We start from the raw sequence: 22,044 nt of genomic DNA on the forward strand, positions 1-22,044 counted from the left end.
AAAACATTTGGGGGAGAGGAGTGAGGAGAAACTATACCAAAATGCCATTTTCGTATAACGATCCTTTAAGTGGAAAAGTTTATCCATGACTTTATGCAAATGAGCAGAAAGTCCCAAAGAGACTTTCAGATGGAATTGATTATTCTGCTTTTCCTTGAGCTCAGGAAGGGGACAGCATGACACCTGCTGAAAACAAGGACTATATGTGTTCAGGACAACAGGAAGTAGTGACCAGCCAGAAGCTTGCCCTGACCTGGTTATAAATCTGGTTACAGAAGAAAGCAGCTGGAAAGAAATTTACATGTCCAATAGGTTTCACTATTAAAGTTTACACAACGTGGAGTAATCAGCCAAGCTGGCTGGCTACCCAGATCACATGATTATGTAGAAACATGAAACTTGACTAAGTGCTCAAGCAAGTTTTACTTCTCCCTCTTGCAGGGGTGTTTGCCAGCAGCCTGCACTCTCAGAAATCAGACTCAAGTGACTAGGACTCTTGAGATCAAAGTCTTACCATGCTACTCCCCAGGACAGCCAGGGACTGCTGACGTGACCACCGGACAGTGATCTGTGGTTCGTATAGTTACCAAAAAGAATGGATAAGCTTAATAAAATAACTGTCCCCGCCAGTCAGAAGTTGAGGTAAGATTTTCACCATCCAATACTTTTCCTTCTTCTTCTTTTTTTTTTTTTTCCAATGATCTTACTGCATCTCAGAAATACTGAAATCCTGGAATACTTTGCTAGCTGTAAGGCAGTGGGGTGTCAATTGCTATAGGGAAGGGGACTTGCATTTTTAAAGAAATGTGTAGGAACTAGTGAGCTTATTCTAGCTGGCTTTGCCAGTGATGGATTGAAGTGTAAAGCTTTGAAGAGAAAATGAAAAAGAAAAGCCAAGGGCTTAGATTCTACCAATGGTCAGCTTGGAGAGTCTGAACACAACAAGCTTTTCTAAAAAACGTTTGGTCTAATCTGAGTACTCAAATATTTCATTGTGGATTACTATTTAATGTTAAAGATTGTTGTAATAATTTGTATTTGTTGTAGTTTTACTATCTCATTTATTTTGTGGCTGTATGTCACAAGTGTTTTGGGGAGATTAGATCTGTTTTTCCAGTGTCTTCAGGTCAGTGTAACAATTATCTATAAAAAGCCACTTAGAAAGAATAAATAAGCCAGAAGTGGCCCAAGGGGAAAGAATCAAGAAACTCCTCTGACCTATAGAAGAAAAGACTTCCCAAAATTTTATTTTGAAGATTTTCTTTTTGTCACATTGTGACAACATCATGGCTTTTTGAGACTGGAACTTTTAAGTGTTCAATGAGTGTTTTAAATTTCAGCTACCACTTGAACTTCAGTTTTTCACAGGGTGATGTGACACGTGTAGCAAGGAAGTTATCACAAATGATAAGGAGCTAGAGAATCAGAGCTTTTGAGACAGAATTTAAGAGAAATTAGTCTGGGAATGGCAGAGGGACAGCCCTTCACAGTTAGAATATGGGTCATATACCTGGTAGGCACTTGGTAAATGATAGTTTGAAATGAACTGCTGGTCTGGAATCAAGAGGCAGCATGGCCGCAGTCAGCTCTTTCAAGGGTGTGTTGATAAGGAGACAAAAGCTTCCTCAGTCTTGCCCTTGGTCTCACGTTGCTACACCGTCATGGGAGGGGGGCAGGTAAAACAGTGCAAGTAGTAAGTGGCTCAATGAGTATAAGAAGTGAATTGGAGTAGCTGGAGAGGTTTTAACAGACAAGACGCTTCAAGTGCTAAGCTTTGTCAAAGTAAATGAACAAACCAAATCAAATAAAAACGAACATGTAGATATTGAGAACGGAGTAGTGGTTACCAGAAGTGAAGAGGCAGGGGGCAGAGGGTGAAATGGGTAAAGGAGGTCAAGTGTATGGTGATGGATGGAAACTAGATTTTTGGTGGTGAGCACACCATGGTACATACAGAAGTAGAAATATAATGTTGTAAAAGTGAAATGTACATAATGTTATAAACCAATGTTACCTCAATTAAAAAAATAAATAAATAAAGAGCTAGGCTTTGAGAGGCAGGTAAGATAAAAGAAGTTGGAGAATTGGAGGGAAAGCCTGATGTGCTGGGAGGAAGGAAAGACAGAAGCTGACGCGGGGAGCTGGACTTGACTAGGTCCATTTGTAGGATGATGAGGAGAGTCTTCTGCCCAACAGCGGCTGTAGAATAGGTGTGTGGGACCAGAAGGTCCTCAAAAGGTTGGATGCGTAAGGTGGGGCCAGATCACAAAGGACAGTGAGGGCTCTAACCACGGAGGGCTGGAGAACGGTATATACAGTTACAGATGTCATGCCAACGGGCTTAAGGGAGGTTGGCAGGATGGACCGGAGGGGGCGGAACCTGGAGGCAGGGATGCTCAGTAGGAGGGGCAGTTAAGTAACCCAAGCCTCTAGTGCTGCATTCCTGGACTTGGGGCAGAGCAGTGAAAAGGGAGAGGGAAGGAAAGACATGCCAAAGAAACTAACAAGGCATGGATATTAAGGTTTCTCTCAAATGAGCAAGAGGGTTTAGAAGGTCCTTTTCAGAGATATTCCATAACCTAGGCCTATACTAAGTCTTAGAACCTCTTTCAGGATATCCAGATGGGAATTTAAATAAAGAGAGGCAATAGAACCTAAATCACTTTATGATCCTTCCCTCGGGGACAAAGTCCAGCTTTGTCACAGAGCAGTCGATAGACAACATACAACACTAGATTAGAAGGTAGAAAACCAAAACTGTATTGTGGATAATCATATACTACATTCGTCTTCTCAGGCAAAAGTAACTTTTTTTTTTCTACTTGGTTACTGAGTTGTTTTTACAGAATTGGCCTGTTTTGATAAAATGTGCACTGTCGATGTGGAACTTTTCAAAGAAATGAAATTGTAAACACAATGAACTTGAAGCACCATTTTAAATCTTTTCTGTAATTAGATGGGATGGTGAGGAATAGGTCAATGAATACTTGATCCCTGTGGCTTGTATCCTCTGTCCTGACAGGTTATCACCAATTCAGAATGTTGCTGACTGTGCAATTATTTGGCATCAGATGACAGTATAAGTGAAGAGCTGTGTTCATACTCTTAGGTTTATCAAAGTTTATATGATAATTTGTTTAAATTCTTAGCCAGAAAAAATAGAGAGATAGTGAGTGTCCATCACGGGGGAGTAAAAGGGATGACCCTGATCTAGGGGGTATGTTCCCAGGGCTGGAAAGAGACTAGAGGCAGAAGGAGTGACCAGGAGGGAGGGAAAGTAGAGTCAACTAAGGAAAAGAGGGCAGGCATGATCGGAAAAAAAAAAAAAAGATTCTCAAAATGAAGGAGAAAGAGAAGGTTCCAGGTGGACCTTCCCAGATGGACAGCTGGGGATGAGTAGTCAGCCTGAGAGGTTCTACTAAAGAGGAATTGAGAAAGGCGAAGTGGCTAAGTTGTATGGGACCACAGAAATGTGTGAGCACAGATTCTTGCTTTTTTTCTCCTCTTGGGGCACTACATGAAGTCGGTTTCTCTGTTAATGGGAATCCAAAAACTCTCAGGATCCTTTAGTTGATTCTTAGCCATGATTTTCCCTGGATTTTATAAGGTAATGATATCATCAGAAACGCAGCTCAGACCTGAGGTCTCAATCCTTCCACAGTAAGTATTCCTATTCATAAAAATATTACACTTCCAGGTAAACGTTTCAACATTTACAGTCCTGAATCACAATGACTATATTCCTTTCAAGTTAGTGAAACTAGTTTGTAAAGGAAATTTTACGTTTTTATATTTTTAATAACCTCCCAGATGACTCATCGTCTGTGCGTGTGTATTTTTCTTTGTAGCTCCCACAAACACATACTCACTTATTTTTACAAATGGAAAAAGTCTTTGACACAGGTGTGGTCAAGCCAAGTCTCCCTAATCCTTATATTATTGGTTGAAGAGTATGGTATTTTTCAGTCACACTAACATATGTGTGAGTTTAGGAAAGTTTACTTAAATTCCCTGGTCCCGGCTACTTCAGCTGAAAAGATAGAGATAATAACAGCACCGATCCCACAGGGCTGTTGTAAGGATTAGAGTGATCCTGGCACATAGTAATTATTGGATTGAAAAATGGTGGTTATTTAATATCTTATTGTTATTCTTATTAATTTTATACGTGTGCAATTGATTTTCCGAACAGAAACATAGTACTTTACATTGATCCTTGATAAATTTCATGTCAGTTTCAGTTCTTCTTTTTAGCTATTTTGTCTATTTTACCTGTTGCTTCTGACATCTGTGGCATTTAGCTTTGCATGGACTGTGACGTGACAAACATCCCTTCTCTGCCCTAATCTAAGTGGCTAATAAACTGTCGAGCATGACAGAGCCCTGCCATGGGTGTCTGGGTCTCACGGCTAGGGCTCTCACTTGGAGATCCTATTTGACAGATCCTGGGACATGATTTTTCTTCTCAGGTCTTGGAATCCTCAATTGGCGTTTCCAGTTACTTGACTTTTCAAGTTCAATTCTTCAGAAACAAATTTATCTTCTTTTCACCTTTCTGCCACTAGATCCCTCTCTGGTCCTCCCTGTTTCTGTCAACGGTGTCATCATCAACTCTAAGTCTGATGCATCCTTTCCTCTGTACCTCCACTCACCTAACACAACCTCTAGTCTTTCTTTCATGATGCTTCCATATATGCCCTTTTCTTTCCTTTTCTACCTCACCATCCTGGTTAGGTCCTCATCACCCTGTGTCCCCCAGCTACAAAATGAGGAGTTTGGATCTGACAATTCTCAAAGTCCCTCTCAGCTCTGATGCTGTGTGATCCTTTAGCCATGAAGACCATGCTTGAAATGTTACATCCTCTAAGGCTACCATTTCATCCCATGACCCTCAGGAAATATTTCCTGATGGAATTATCAACTTGTTTGAGATAGTTTTCAAAATATTTTCAAACTCTTTTCTTACAAAGTTTTTGAAAACTGCCCAACTCAGAACACTGGGGACAGAGGATTCATCTAGACAGCATCCAGATGCATCATCTAGAAGGTAGCTATGATGTATTTAGAAGGACAAAGCGATTGGTACCCAAAAGGGCAGGATTCCGATTGCCAGTTACTAGCTATGGGTCCTGATGAAGTCACTCAACTTCTCTAAGCCTCAGTTTCCTCAACTGTCAAATAAAACTAGAGATGCCTTCCTCACAGGCTTGTTGTGAAGACATGGGCTAAAGTGCCCAGAATATTTGTCACATGGTCAGTATAACAAGTAAATAAAAAGTAAACACAACAATCAGTACTTTTAACCCACCCTTCATGAGTGACCATTTGTTATCTCTCTTCCTACTTATGGTAGAAGATCCAACCCCCTTTAACTGGAGGGCAAGCAGAGCAGGAAGCTGCCCAGGGGCTCACGGTGGGTGGATAGAGCACATCCTGAATACAAGTGTGTCTCGGGCATCTCTCTTCTCATTCTTTTATAAGTTTAGATCAGAGGCCAGTGCTGAGGTGGGAGGGCAAGAGGAGGCACAGCATCTAATGGTAGAGATAAGATAGACTTCCCAGGAAGTATGGTTTCCTATTCTCCTCACACTGCCTACCTGCCTTATGTCAGCTGAGAACCTGCTCAACTAGGCTATATTGTGTGTACCAATGGATGCAATTCTCAGACAAGGTCTCTGTCTTCTCATGGGCAAGCTTCATGGGAGCCACTTTAGAAATTTGCTTAGTGTTTGTGGATTTCAGGATCATCAGCTAGGAAAACTCAAGGCACTCTTTCTCATCCACTCTGGGCATGGGTCTGCCAGGAAAACGCTAAACCAGAGTCGACATATTCAAGGCACCCTCTCTTCTGGATCCAATAATCACCCGAACAATGTGTGCTGTGGCTGAACAATTCCTCCCTCTTCGTGCAACCTGTCCCCAAAGTGGCTATGATACAATTAATTCGGTTTCCAAGAACTGAACCACAATTACATTCTAGCCCTGTCTCTTACATCACTGGATGGGAGGAGATTGGGCTGGTACCAAATGCTTTAGGCACACATTTACAATCTCTTGGTTTTCCCCCACAGATGATTAACCTCATCTGTTCTGTGGAGAATTTACCTGTTTGGTGCATTTTCAAAGAGGATCTTACTATTGCCCTCATGCAATGACATGAAGGAATCTAGGCTTGTTAAAGAAAACATGAATAAGAAAAAAAAAGAAATTAAATAATAGCTTGTTATAGAGATATTGAAACACTGGATGGCTTTCTCTGGCTTTTTAATAAACCCCATAGAAGTTATCTTCTTCTGCCCTCCCCCAAGACATAGCTGCATCATTTAGATCAGTGGTTCGCCACCAGGGACAATTTTGCCCTCCAGGGGACATTTGACTATCCCACTTGGGGAGTGGGTGCTGCTTGCACCTCGTAGGTAGATGCCAGGAGTGCTGCTAAACATCCTGAACTGTGCAGAGCAATCCTTACAGCAAAGTATTATCTGGCCCAAAATGTCAATAGTGCTGCAGTTGGGAAACTCTGATCCAGACCAAGTGGAATGAATTCTGTGTAGAACAAGAAGCACTGATTCACTTGTATGTGCTTATAGTGACAGTATGTATTTATAATACATATCTTTGCAATTGATGTGGCCTCTGCTTGCTGGACTGATTTTCCTCTGTCTGGGATGATTTGGGTCAGGGGTTGCCAAGCGGAAAGTTCAGAAGTGCTTGAGCCTATATTTCAATGAGTTGTTTTTGGAAAAAGAATTTTTAGTGTCAAACAAAACTAGATTCCAGGAACTCCATGCACCACTGAAGCATAAGTTGTTCTCTCCTGGGTAGAGAAATGAGAGCAGGAAAAGATTTCCAGACATCAGGTCGCCTTAGAATATTATGTTTCTACCTCTCTAAGTAGACTGGGCAACTTGAGTGGACACCACTAGAGTTAGGATAAAAAGTCAGTCAGACTCCGATTCTGTAGGTGAGTGGTCACAGGGGCTGCCACTGCCTCCCCATCAGACACATTGTGTCTCTTGCTTTGTGATTTGAATCTGTCAGGTCCCCTTAAATCTCACTGACCTGGCACCATTCTGCTTCTTTAAGGTGACCCTGCATCTCTCTATTTGCTCCCTTAGGTGTTGATGTCTAAGCTCTCAGAAACAGCTTTAGTTTTCTCATTCCACGTACCTGCTCAGCTTCCTGAGCCTCCAGAGACCAAGCACACAATTAGAGGTTAAGAGGATGGCACACCTGTTGCTCCAGAAATGGGCCCCCCCTGCAGATTGGGTGGAATTCCAGCCCCCATCCAAGTCCTGCCTCCAGATCAAGGGAGCCGTGAACCCTGAAGCGCGCTCCAGCTAACTGTCCGCTAGGTCCCACTGACCTCAAGGCTCCCCAGCACGCTGTAGCGAAGCAGCTTTTGTGCCGGGCTCTGATATTGGAGCACAGGTCCCCAGGTCTGCGGTAGAAACCCTCCCTCAGAGAAGCACACCTCCTGCTGTGGGCTGAGCCTCTTGCTGGCTCATGTGCTCCCATCCCCAGTTCTACGTCCCTCAGTGGGCAAGCTTGTCTTCCTTCCCACGCCTGTACCTCGCTCCACAGCTGAGGACTGTCTGCTCCCAACAACTCCTCCCTCCAGCCATTGGTGCTCCTTGTTTAACCCGCCTTCTCCTACCTGTCCTGCCTCACTTCCCTTCTGAAAGGTCATCCATCAGCAGCTATATCTGCAGGCTGATTTTCCACTCAGGTGTTTTCACAACCCTTTTACAGCATCATGGTCTAGGCCCCCAAACAGGCCATAGTCCCTCAGTCCAGCATGGCTTGTTTCAATGCTCATTTGCACAGCAAGGCACGGAAGCCAGCTTAAGGGATGTATTGCATGTCCTTGATGAGCGGTGCTTCCCCGTTGGCCACTTTCCTGAGAAAGGAGCTCGTTATCCCAGGGGCGTCTCTGCCCCCCAGCAGGCTAGCTGGGGGCCCCAGATCTCCTCCAGATTTCAACCCTCCCCACGGTGTAGGGAATACACAGCAGAGGCCACTGAGTTTCCTGGGCTTGTGCTGTGCAGTCTCACAGGGCCCCATGCTTGGTTTAATGTCTGCTGTTGCAGTCTTAAGATTCTCAATAATTTTGAACTAGTAGCCCTGCATTTTCATTTTACACTGGGCCCCAGAAATTAGGTAGCCAGGGCTGGCCACAAGTTCCGTGAGCCCCCTCGGCTGAGCCTCTCCCCCTGCGATGTGTCAGGACACAGACATCAGTGGAGAAGCCTCCTCCTTTCCCCTCCCCAGCCCCCAAGTCAGAAAGGTTTACTTGGCAAGTAAGATGGAGAGGCCATCTCGCTAGTGCCTCAGGTAAGAGGCCCAGAGAGGTGAAGTCACTTATCCAAGCTCACACCAGAAAGGCCTAGTCTAGAGCTACACCTCCATGTTTGCCCAGGAGGAGGGAGGAACAGCAGGCCTTCCTTTTTTTTCCCCTGTGTTACTTACTGGCCAGTAAAACATTCTAGCTTAGTCTGTGTTCTATATTTTTCCTAGACTTTTTTTTTTTTAAACTAAAAAGCAGCTAATTTACTAGCCAGAAACCCCAGTGAGGCCCTACAGAATATTACTGTCAGTATTTCATGCTATTACATGTTTCCAGGTCCAAACTTGAATTTCACACTGACTCAGTCATGTTTGGTATCCTACTGATACTATATATTTTTCAAAGAGTGCTCCCACAATTGTTCATGTAATCTGAGAGTGAGTTATAATTAAAAAGAGCAGAGTTGGTCTTATGTGGAGACTAAGCATACAGGACCATGTTGTATAATTTAAGAAGTGCCCCAGAAAGGTGATTTTTGCTGAACTTTGGAATCAGGCAGACCTAGGTTTGAATACTTGCTCTGTACTCCCTTGCTCTTGGTCTTTGAGAAGGTTACTTAATCCTTTTTAGCCTCGGCTTTCACCTGGAAAATGGAAATAATAATATATAATATAATAGGGGTGTTGTAACAGTAAACATATTAAGTAGAGAGTAAGAGTTCAGTCAATGTCCCCTCCCCACAAATCCCTCCTGGCCTGGGCTCTCCTGTTGCCCCAGTTGTGTCATTAGAGAGACATCCTCCTGGGATAAGGTGTGTCTCAGAGTCCTGGTTCAAACTTAAACGTCACTATGTGTAATAGGTTAAGGCATTAAGCCCTTAGCCGTCACTAACACCCAGGCGGGAATCTAACAGCTCAGACCATGAGGACAGAGAGCTGTGCTCTTCTGTCTCCCGCCCAGAGGTGGCTCAATCTATGGTTGTCAGTTGAAAGAAGGGGACATTGTTCAGGAAAGTGGTGATAAGAAGGAGGGAAAGGTCAGAGGAGGGAGACCACACCTAAGTAAAGGGAGTTCCCAGCGGGGAGGCTGTGACTGAGGTTGCTTGGACCAGAGGATTAGAGAGTTGAGCTCAAAGGTAGAAAGAAATGCCCTCCCCCATTGACTACGTTGTTGCTGTTTACTTTACAACTTTACTTGGTTCAAAGTGCAAAAAGCTGCAGGGTGAAGAGTACCTTTTAAGCATGTTTGGCATATTAATGACCATACCTGATCCTGGACAGGAAGGAAACAGTCATTTTTAGTGCAAATAACTACAGTAGAATCAAATACAAACATGAGAAATATACTTTCAAAAAGGAAAATGGCAAATGTAATACCACATCACTGGAAAACTGGACCCTCTACATATATGTAACTATTTTGCCTTTTGAATTGTCTTTACAGCCTGTTCAGGGTCAAAGTCTGCTTTTTACAACTGAAAACCTTTTGATTTCATGTCGTCACCACATTTACAGATTATCACAGTTGCCCAACCAATCCCAGATGACTGGTCAAATTCACCTGATGAATGCTGAAAACAACTCTTAACATGACTAAAACAAAAGCTATTCATGTGCCTCAAAAGTAAATTGGAAAAAAAAATCTGCTTTAAAATTGCTAACGGCTACTTGGGGTGATGAACTGTTCTGCAACTAGATAGTGGTGGTGATCGCACAGCACTGTGAATTTACTAAATGCCACTGAGTTGAACACTTTGAAATGGTGGAAAGATGAATTTTTGATAATGAAATTATTTTCCATATTTACCATAAAATATTATGAGGATCCATGATCATATTTTTGTTCGACCGATTAGATACTGTGTCAAAGCTGTTTTTTAAAAAAAAAATGTATTAACTGGGGAATTCCCTGGCGGTCCAGTGTTTAGGACTCAGGGCTTTCACTGCAGTGCGTCCGGGTTAGATCCCTGGTCAGAGAACTAAGATCTCGCAAGCCGCGCGGTGCGCCCAAAAATTAAAAAATGTATTATCGATAAATGTTTCTGGATGGTAAACATTTAAGAATGTCAATGCTTCCTTCCACTTCAATCCCTACACGTGATATTCCCCAATATCTTTTTTTCACTAAGATCTCAAAGAAATGAGCTTGAGTCAAATTTTTTCAATGTATCAGAAATACCATTCTGCAAAATCTCTCTTTACTCCCTGAAATACATAGGATTATATTTTCAGAATTTTCTGAAAATGATTAGAGTTACTTATTTATCCTTGAGTCTTACAAATTTGAGAATCATCAGTTTCACACAATAATTTTCATGCTGTTAGAGGAAAGACTGTAAACATCACAAAATTCCTGCTACCAGCACCTAGTTAGAACAAGAAGCAAATCAGAGCCCAGGGACTTCCCTGGTGGCGCAGTGGCTAAGAATCCACCTGCCAATGCAGGGGACATGGGTTCGAGCCTTGGTCCGGGAAGATCCCACATGCTGCAGAGCAGCTAAGCCCCTGCGCCACAACTACTGAGCCTGCGCTCTAGAGCCCATGAGCCACAACTACTGAAGCCCACGCGCCTAGAGCCTGTGCTCCGCAACAAAAGAAGCCACCACAATGAGAAACCCACGCACCGCGGTGAAGAGTAGCTCCGGCTCGCAGCAACTAGAGAAAGCCTGCACGCAACAACGAAGACCCAAAGCAGCCAAAAATAAATAAATTTATAAAAAAAAAATAGGTTTAAAAAAAAAAAATCAGAGCCCAGTACAGGATTAAATAACAGGACCTCTGGGGGCTCTTCCAAACCCATGAGCCTCCCTTAACTTTTTTGCTTTTTACAACCTGCTTTCACATGTTTTAGGAAGAAGCTTCCCTCTATCCCAGCCCCTCCCTGCTGTGTGGGTGAGTGATAGCAAGCACCAGCAAGAGAAAGGAAAGTGCTGCATCCCTACAGACCCCTAAAATCAGGGAGGGGGAGAGCCTGACAATTTCTGCTGTCACATCAAGGGGCAAATCTTCTAAGAACTTTTTACAGCTAATATAACCTAGTTTCCTGTCATCTCATCAGTGTCAGAGTGGTGTGGCCCAAGCCTAACTGCCTCTGATAGGGTAGAGTGTGCCAGGAGTTTTTTGGAAAGGAATCAGGGTATTTGTAGGATCATCCTTGGTCCTGGTTATGCCAAGTCAGCCCAATTTCTGTCTGCTTATAACCGAGATCAGCAGTCTAGACATGCCAAAGACTACCACAAAATATTTGCAGATCTCAGTGGGAAAAAAAGAAGGAAATGGTGGAGTGTCTGCAGAAACTTGCAAATTACTTTCTCTGGTTAATAGGTGGTTAGTAAGACAACCCAGGCCGCGAGATGCTCACATGTAAGGTGCACACATGTCCCTACTCCAGGACTCTTAGGTGGCCTTTCTGACTAGGGTGATAAGAAGGGCACACGGGGATAGCTACCCAGGTCTCCTTGCAGCTGAGCTCAGCCACTCTGCTTGTGAGCCTGTTCTGGACCCAGAGAGCCCCTGCCACATTCCTTCTTGCCGCCTGCGTGCACTGCCCTCTCTTTCCGCCTTTTCCTGCCATCTGTCCCTTCCTCTTTTTTCTCTGCCCCTCCCTAAAGACTGAAACAGGCCCCTAAGAGACCATGCAACCATCTAGCAACAAGTTTGACCTTGGGGACTAGTGGCAGGGCAGTGGGGGCACATGTGTCCCCGGTAAAAACCACTTGGCTGGTAGAGGGATTGGATGCCTTCTCCAGGGACAGAGAGGAAGGTGCCCAAAGGGGCACATGGTGAAGCTGGTCATCCACCCTGGTGAGGGGCCCAAGCTGAGACAAGTCAGCACATGTCATCCAGGGGTGGTCGAGAGCACGGGTTCTGGAGTCAGACAGCCCGATTTTGAATCCCAGCTCTGTTGTTTATTACATGTAGGACCTGGGGCAAATTACTTCTCTGGGCAAATATTTTCTCACTATAAAAATTAGGATAATCACAACAATATGAATATACAATGTGTATGTGAATACACTACTGACTGTACACTTAAAATTGGTTACAATCATAAATTTAATGTTATGTGGTTATTTTTTGATCACACTTTTTAAAATGGGGATAATAATAAGACCTACCTCACAGGGTTGTGAGGGTTAAATGAGATAAGCACGCGAAGTACCTGGCACATAACACATGCTCGGTGAGTGCTGGCGTTCACTGTTGTCGCCATTGATTATCCAACTGACCACTAGCCTGGCTCACTGGGCTTGGGCTGTAACCATGGCTCTGGGCTATGGTATGAGAAGTTGGAAGGCACGTCCCTGCCATGGAAAAGCTGGTCCTCTAGAAGGAGACTCGGACCATGTGTGGAAAGGGAAGGAGCAGGGTGTGAGGGAAAGAGCTGGGGGAATCCTCAATAATTGATCTTGGTGCAATGGCAAAATGTCTCTGGAATTTAGTGTCCTCCCTTCCAAGAGGAGGCTGACCCAGGATATTCCTAAAGTCTCTCTCATCACCAAACTTCTGTGACTACCTTGATGATAGGCAAAACTAGGAGTTGGGATTTCAGAGCTGTGTGGTCTGAGACCAGCCTGGTGACCTCCTGGGCCTTGTATCTGCATCTGTGAATGGGGCTGGGGGAGCTACCTCACGCTTGGGAGACTTCTCAGGTTATCACAGGATGGAAAGGACTTGTCAAAACTTCTGTGCCAGCTTCACCGTGGACTCACTCTCCAGAAGGAAGCAGCTTTGGTTGCTGAATTTGCAAATCTAAATATAACACCAATAATGCCACAGAAAGGCTGGCCTGGAGGAAATGGGGCATGAGGAAGCCAGGCCAGGGCTAGAAGAGGCTGTGGAAAGGACGGAGGAGGGAAGCTGGTGATAGGACAAGGTCTGCTGCATGCAAAAAACAGAATACTCACTAAAAAGTGGCATTCTGCTTCAAAATGACGGTCGGTAGCCAGACTTCAGTTCTGAGACAGAAGTTATCCAAAAGGAAGATATTTTATGTGAATCAGAGAATTCCCCCCCCCCACCCATCTGTCTCTCTCTGTCCTCTGGTCTGATATAGGTCAGAGGCTTCTGTCATGTGATGTGGTGGCAGAAGGGACCTTCCTCCTGCATTACCAGACGCAGGGTTTGTGTTCAGGGCAGCTCTGGATCCACACATGCCCTACTCAGCCTGCACTCACTGAATATTTGTGGAGTAAATAAGACAAATACATGTCTTACATAAAACAAATAATAATATTAAACTTTAAGGGGGAGGCCCCCCAAGTCAGTAAATCAAGAAATAATATTTTCATGTAATATTTTAAAAATCAAAATTAATGCAAAAAATTCCATGATGAACAAAATATTGACATTTTAAATGAAGAGAGGACCAGGGCTACTGACACGGCGCTGTGTTCCAGCACAGTCCTCTGTGAGAACTATTGGCCTTGTGGCCGTCAATTCTCTCTTCTGCCCAGCTGAGGCCCTGAAGGCCACTCCTAGTGTTACCCCACTATTTTGGGGATCCCACTGCTGTGGGCTTGGGCCAGGGCCCAGCAGAGTTGCCTTCCTACTGGTCTCTGAGCCACCAGTGTCACCATGCCCAGGCCCTCCTCCATTCTTCCACCCTAATCATGACACGCCTCTGAGTAAAGGTTTCCAAAGGCTTCCTGTTGCCTATAAACCCCATCTCCTTGGCCTGACTAACAAGGTCCTTGACTCCCTGTATCCCCCCAACCCAGCCTCAGCTTTGACCGCACCTTCCCCCCATACCCCCAATTCCTGGCACTCTCAGCTTCTCACTAGACCCCAAACATCTCAGACAATCTCCTCTGAGCCTTTGTAGTTGCTGTTCCCACTACCTAGCTGCTGTTCCTCACTCTTTTGCCCGGTGAATTTTTATTTTCCCATCAAGATCCAGCTCTCAGGTCACTTCATCTTAAAACCTCAAAGCAGTCACTCCCTTTTTAGGATTCTTACAGCTCTCTGATCTTCCCTGTTCCCAGCAAAGAATTATGAGTAGTTTTTACTTGTTATCTATCTGTATCACATGAATTTTTAAAAATTAGCTGTATTACTTTCATAAACTGAACAAAAAAACTATTTTCAGTTTAGGACAAAAAAACAGTTTAAGATATAAAATACAAAAGATGTCATGTGAACCAAATCATAATTCAAAAATTGCTATAGCACTGGAGATTAAATGACTAAGTACTACCTGAGTGCTATGAATTCAGAATATATAGAAATATAATTTAGAGCTGTGAAAGACTTGAATGTCCGTGTAATCCAGCCTTCTCATTTTACAGGAGAAAATGAAGCATTAAGTGTGACAAGAATTGCTCAGATTTGCACAGCCAGGAAGCTTCAGAGATTAGAGTAGAATCTGCATCTCTGGACTCTCAATCCAGTGCTCTTTCCTTAAGTGGTCTCCCTTCCTGTGCCCAAGAAATGATCTGTAAGGGGAAAGGGATGACTTGAGCTGGGCCGTGGGCTGGTGGAATGGAATGGGAACAATTGTGGGTTCATAACAGTGGGTTAATTATGTCTAAAATGTTTGGTGTCCAAATTTTGAAGGCCTTTGAATGCCAAGCTAATGAGTTTTTACCTTATCCTGCAAGAAACAGGGAGACATCGAAGACCATCCATGAGTGGAATGACATGATAAAAACAATTTAAGAAAATGAACATGGGGAAGGGGAGAGACTTAAGGTAGGGAGACAAGGTGGGGGACCACAGAGGAATGAATAAAGAAGATGTGGTACATATATACAATGGAATATTACTCAGCCATAAAAAGAATGAAATAGGGCTTCTCTGGTGGCACAGTGGTTAAGAATCTGCCTGCCAATGCAGGGGACACATTCAATCTCTGGCCCGGGAAGATCCCACATGCTGCAGAGCAACTAAGCCCACGCGCCACAACTACTGAGCCTGCACTCTAGAGCCTGTGCTCTGCAACAAGAGAAGCCACTGCAATGAGAAGCCCACTCACCGCAATGAAGAGTAGCCCCTGCTTGCCTCAACTAGAGAAAGCCCATGCGCAGCAACGAAGACCCAACACAGCCAAAAATAAAAAACAAATAAATAAGTAAATTTATTTAAAAAAAAGAATGAATGCCATTTGCAGCAACATGGATGGACCTAAAGATTGTCATACTGAGTGAAGTAAGACAGAGAGAGAGAGAAATATCGTATGATATCGCTTATATGCGGAATCTAAAGAAAAATGATACGAATGAACTTATTTACAAAACAGAAACAGACTCATAGACTTGGAGAGCGAACTTGTGGTTGCCGAGGGGGAAGCGGGGGGTGGGGGATAGTTAGGGGGTTTGGGATTGACATGTACACACTGCTGTATTTCAAGTGGATGACCAGCGGGGACCTACTGTATGGCACAGGGAACTCTGCTCAATGTCATGTGGCGACCTGAATGGGAGGAGAATTTGAAAAGGAGTGGATACACGTGTATGTATAACTGAGTCGCTTTGCTGTACACCTGAAACTAGCACAACTTGTTAATCAACTATACTCCAATATAAAATAAAAAGTTAAAAACAAAAGATGAGGGACCACTGGCATAGTCCACCATCCATGAGATCACAATGGCTGTAGCTGAAGGAGTGGACAGGAGGGTACAGAGATGGGTAAGATGCATCTAAAGATGAATTGATGTAACTGGTGAGAGGAGATGAATAGTCAGAGAGAGAGAGAAAAAGTTAAAAAAAAAAAAAAAAGCTTGGAAATTTCAAGCCTGAAGATCCAAGAACACCAGATATTTAATTACTTGTTAAATTTAATAACAAAAATAAAATATACCATAAAATGATTAGTAGCATCTTAAAAAAGAAATCCAGAGTCAATAATGAGATCATTTAAACTCCTGTAAAAGGAGGAAGTCAGCTAAAGAATCAGCAGACCTAGTGATGATAGTTACATTTTTAAAAATCCGTTCATAACATGAAGTAGTTAAGAGACTGGATGTTTTCTTTGCCTCTCTATATACCAAAGACAATATTAGAGATATTTCTACTCCAATTTGATCTAAGAAACATATAAGTTGGAGATACCAGGCCAGTTGTGAGGAGAGCACAGGTAGCTGTCCTAAGGGTACCCAACCAAGTAGGTGTAGATAATTCACAGGCAGTCACCCTCGCAGTTCTGCGAACTCAGGGTGAGACTGAGTGACTCTCGGCCAAGAGTAACAAAAAGCCAGGCTTGATTCAGTAGACATTGGGGTGCTGCAGGCCCTTGAGGAGGGAGTGGCCTGGTGAAAGCTGGGTTTTAGAAACATTCGCTGAATAGGCCCTGACAAAGCTTCAGAGCATGGATTGGAGAGGTACACTGGCAGAGGCAGCTTTTTCCTGGTGCAAAGGGGCAGCTGTAGGCTTGGATCTTGGCTGCAGGAGAAGGACCAGCCCCACGCATACTGTAAGGATGAAACTCCAGAACTGGGCTTGAGGTTAAGATGTGGGGGATGAAGAAGGAGGAAGGAGTTGCCTGCTCTTTTTGTTTGTGAAGAGTTGCTTGAATATGAAACCCTCTTTAATCCATTCCTAAATCCAGATTAAATAGGGATTTTCTCAGATTAACATTGCTTTATATTCCACTTTTTCTAGAAAAACAGAGTGAAAAAAAATACACTAAAACCTGCCTTTTCATGGTCCTCTGTGAGTGCACTAAGAAGCTAAAAGGAAAGCAAGATGTTTTCTGATTTTTTTTTCTACTAAACTTTCTAAAAAACACTTCTTGCAGATGATACCATCTTTTAAATCATGTCCTGCATATAATAAAAATTATTAGAAAGGTTTTTAGTGAAATATGTCTGTTTTTGGACTACTCTTTGCTGATCTGGCCATGAGCAGTTGCCTTCCCAGTGCCCCCCAACCCAATCCCAGCCCTAGCGGAGCTCTGCATCCCACCAATTCATCCTTCCATGCCAATCAGCCATGTCAGGTTGGGGAGTGTTCTCAGTCAACCCTCCCTGCCACTACCAAAAAAAAAAAAAACAAAAACAAAAAACTCACAGCAACAACAATAATAATAAAACCCAATTCTGGAGTACCTTCCGGCCTGGAGGAAATCTACCCAAGTTCATCTACAATGAACATCTATTGCATACAGCTGCCATTAACAGTCTCATACAAAATAGTTTCACTGCCCTAAAAATCCCATATTCCCTAAAAATCCTTTCCTCTTCCTGAACTCCTAACAAACCTCTGATCTTTTTACTGTCTCCGTGGTTTTGCCTTTTCCAGATTCCAGGTGGAATCATACAGTATGTAGTCTTTTCAGATTGGGTTCTTTTACTTAGCACATATCATATTTTAAATCAGAAATCATCAGAAATTAAAAACTGTACAGCCTGTGTAACCAGCCACCACTTACCTGTGAGTCCAAAAAAGAAAAGAAAAAAAAAGAAAAGAAAAATGGTTATCTTTTGCCATTCAAATCACAGTGGCCCTAGCCCACTTTTAGAGACTTCCTTCCCCTGGGATTCTGGGTGTCCTGGGGCTGCTTGCATGTCCCACTCTCTACTCTGGCTCTTGCTTGTGTCCAGATCCATTCATCAGTCTCTAGGAGCCATTCTCTGGTGCAGAGGGTATCTTCTAGGTTCCATCTGGATTTCTTGGGCTCCTTCCACCTCTTTCCACCAACCCATCCCTTATTTCCCTACAGTCCTAACAGAGTTAATAAGACTTCACTGAAGTTTGAGGAATAACAGAAGGGAAGTATAACACAAAGAATGACTTATATTTGCTACTAGTCAAGGCTTCGCTTAGTGTCCTGGACCCTTCCTCAGGTCCTCCCTGCTTTGCTCCCAGCCAGAGACCACTTCGAGTGCCAGCTCACCTCTGCATCACGAGAATGAATGCTACTAGAGGTCAACTCAACCTGTAGTCCAGGGACCAGCAACCAGGAGGCCCCAGGAAGACAGGAAACATCCCGATACCAGAGCCCAAGACCTGCCGACCACATCCTCATTTTCTTCACTGCCGGTTTCTGGACTGCAGTCTTCGCAGGACGAGTGACAGCAAGGACAGCACACCCCCCACAGATAGGGCTATGGTTGTGTCTTCATCCGAATGCCACCACAGTCCGTGCTATTCCGTGTTAGAGCACCATATGAGGAAGGGCAAAATCCCAGCCATAGCACCCTGCTCAGAGCAGGTCCAGTTGCTTCTGGATTACTGCACAGTGTCAGGGGCACATCCTTCCTGTAGCCCCTTCATCTCCACTCTGCAGCTTTTACAAACTGTGGCTCAAGAAGAATAAAAATATACAGGCATAACGTAGTCTAAATTCACACAGAGAAAAATCAAGTCCCATAAAGAAGTGACAGTCTGGTAAAGAATACGTCCAAATCAGGTTACCAAACTGACCACTCAGCTTCTCTGTCTGAAACTTTGCACGGGGTTAACAAGGATTTTAATTTTCCTCAAGCAGGTATTTGCTTTACTTGACACAACTAAAAGGCCCACAGTGGGAAAAGGTATGATCCATCACAGTTGAGCCCAAAGGGTGGGCTTCTGAGCAGTAGAGTCAGCACCACCTGGGAACTTGTTAGAAATGCAAATTCTCCAGCCCTACCTAGACATACCCAATCAGAAACTCCGGGGGTGGAGTGAAACTCTGGGTTTCAAAGGGCCTCCAGGTGATTCCGGTGCAGTTTGGTGTGAGGACCACTGGTCTATCAGATTCTAAAGTAAGCTGCTTCTTTGAAGGCAAAAAACTGCTGGTAACTTTCAAATGATGATTTTTCCTCTCTCAGGACCTCGTGGGATCTAAATTTGTTGAGATCCAGGCTCAGCCAGGGCCACACTACTACAGTGTGTTGTTAAATAACTAAGTTTGTTGATATTAACTCAAAACCTTGAAAAAAAATTTTTAAACAATGGCAAAGGAGAGAATATAAAATTCAATTTGGTTTATACAAGGAATAATAAATATAATTATTTATATTACCTTCTCACCATTTTTAAACGCCTAAATGCCATACTGCTTAAAAATTACATATTAATATTGTTTTAAAATGTGTATTAGATTAGCTATGTTCTTTGTTTTATTTTGTTACGTACACATGGCTGTCTCTTCACAACTTTAAAAAATTAGAACACTGTGATCCTATTATCATTCTCCCAAACATGGAAGGATATCTCAGAAACGGATAATCAAAGTGCAGCTATTTTATGCCTTACCTATTTTCACCCACACACAACTTAACACAGTGAAACAACTGATGTTCAGCTTGAGAGCATCCTCTCCTGAAACAGTCCAGGTGCACATTTCTTTGCTATTGCATATCCTTCAAGTTGTGGTAGAGGAAAAAATATGCTCCAAAGTGGAGCAGAAGATACTAGAGGGCAGCAAAAGCTGTGCATCACACAGTGTATGAAGAGTTGATAAAATGAGCTGAGAGCATTACCACATTTTCTTGGTTTGGGGGACACTGACTTGTAAGGTAACCTAAGTTTGGCAGCTGTAACTGAGCAGTCTGTGGACATCAGGATTTGTGTGAATGAGATGCAGAGGGAGGAGAAAAATTCAACAATTTACTATAGTTATAGATTATAATTATTTTAATAATCTATAATTAAAAGTAATTAGGAAATGCCAAGAAGCATCAACTACCAAGTTGAACAAATGACAAAATTACATCAAACTTTTTTGCAACTAGTTGTAACATCTGTTTGTCTACGCCTACAGCAAAGTCACTTATGCAAATTAGCCACTGGCTCCCTATAACTCTGCCTGTGTCCCACTCTTGCCGGACCTCTGATAGGATCCTTCACTCTGGCTCATTTTGTCCTTTTACCCGGTTAGGCATTAACTTAGGCTAAAGACATCCCACTCGGTTACAGTCAGCTTATAACCAGGGGTGCCCTCTGCTCTCCACTTGAAATTATTCAATTTCTTTCCAATCAATCCATTTCAACCTCTCTCTCAATCTCACTTCCTCTCTACTCCCAGACCTCCTATTTTTCATTTTCACGCATTCCTCTATCTCACAGATTCTCTATAGTTCCTCCGGTAAAGGAGAAAGGGGTTTGCACAGGATGTACGTGAACAAATTCTAGAATACTGTATGGTTCTGAGGTAACTCAAGAGTCCAGCTTGAAGGACCCTCTGTGTGTCTCTGATGGGCCAGTTGGTCCTCTTCTCTCTCATCCATCCTTCTCTCTCTGCCGCTGAGCCTGGTGCTTTGCTGAGCTCTCACACATATGGAGTCAACATGCCCCTAACTGGTGATATAAGATGTGGCCTCATTTCCTTTGTTACCCAAATTATGACTGGCACTGACCTTCCCATATCTGAACTTGGGCCCCTCAGTGGGTCCCCCAGTTATGTAAATGATTCCCCAAGATGCAGCCTTAAGGATGTCCTGAAAGAAGTCTCTCTTCTCTTTCTACTCCACTCTCCAGCCTGTCCTCCCTCTGCACTCCACCGCTCCGTGCCAATGGGAAACACTCTTCCCCACAGCCCAACCAAGGCTGGGCTGCAGATCCTGACAGGATACTACTGAAGATTCAGGGACAATGAAGAGAATTATCTCACTGAAAATGGCTACTGATGGCGTTGTGGATGGCTCTTCTCAACGCAGAGGCCCAGACCCAGTCTCAGGTTCAGGGCTACCTCCCCACCCCTCCAGCTCCCCACCACTGAAAACCCCTCAGGTTTGTCTATGCTCTTCAGGTCTCCAGGTCCTCAAAGTCACTAGACCTAGAAGGGAAAAGAGCTCCCCCAAATCCCCAGTCTAATTTCCCACTTCTTGTTTGACAATCTCCCTTTTCCCAAGGTTGTTGAGAGTCGGAACGTCTATCACTTACGCAATAAATCTTCCACCATTTCTTTGATGCCCAGTGGCCCTCAGGAAACAACTACAGCAGAACATCAGCACAGGAGAGTTAGCCTGAAATTAACACTTAGTGGAGGATGCAAACAGGCCAGGCCAGGCGGAGTTCCTCTGACAAGCTGTCCTCTCATCCTCTCAACTGCTCCATCCCTACACCGAAAAACTTTGCAGCATATGAGTCATAAATCCATACATAGTCCAAGAGACTAGTTCTCCCAGATTCCAATTCCAATCAAGGGGGTTTCCTAGACCTATGCTAAGCCTAATTATGCACCACTCTTCATATTAGCTAACAGAGGGCTTAGCTCCCAAAGTGAGAAAAATCTGCATTTTTTAATGGAAAAAGTCCATTTTCTTCTAGAACAATGGCTATATACAAGTTTACATGTCATTAACTAAAGGGCCCAATGAAATAATTTTCTCAGAACAAAGGAAAGGCTTGCCTGGAAGGTACATTCAAATATGTTACTCTTTCAAGGCAGAACCATGTGAAATTTTATTTAGATATATTTTAAGTTAGAAAATCATTATGAAGAAAACAAAACATGGTCCTATACTCTGACCCTTTTTCTAATTTGTAAACTTTTCTAATTACAATTAGCTTTGAAAACCATTTAACAACTTCTTGCATGTCCTTCTAAAAAGTTATGCCCATACCAGCACACATGTATGTATGTCTTTTTTTCCCCACAAAAAAATATATGCATATTCTGAATTTTCCTTCTTTCTTTTCTTTCTCCTCATCCTCCATTTTCATTTAACTTAATAATATCTTGAGTATTTTTACATATCAGCAATATAGATGTATCTTTTTAAGGTCTGTGGTATTCCATTTATGGTTTTATCAACATGTATTTAACTAGTTCCTTTTTAATGATAAATGGGCATTTAGGTTGTTTCCAGGTGTTTTTAGTGGGAAAGGC

General features: G+C 43.2%; 1 protein-coding gene across 2 annotated transcripts in view; it reads left to right on the plus strand.

The window, feature by feature from the left end:
- The first annotated feature begins 448 nt into the window (after positions 1-448).
- BLNK (B cell linker) overlaps positions 449-22,044 on the plus strand; it is an 81,290-nt gene continuing 59,694 nt past the window's right edge. For both annotated transcript variants that reach the window (XM_061211377.1, XM_061168463.1), the window contains exon 1: positions 449-642. In XM_061211377.1, the coding sequence (XP_061067360.1) occupies positions 596-642 (47 nt within the window). In that variant the 5' untranslated portion in view covers positions 449-595. The remainder of the gene's footprint in view (positions 643-22,044) is intronic.

The sequence above is a fragment of the Eubalaena glacialis genome, chromosome 1 (assembly GCF_028564815.1).
Source record: "Eubalaena glacialis isolate mEubGla1 chromosome 1, mEubGla1.1.hap2.+ XY, whole genome shotgun sequence".
NCBI classification, from domain to species: Eukaryota; Metazoa; Chordata; class Mammalia; order Artiodactyla; family Balaenidae; genus Eubalaena; species Eubalaena glacialis.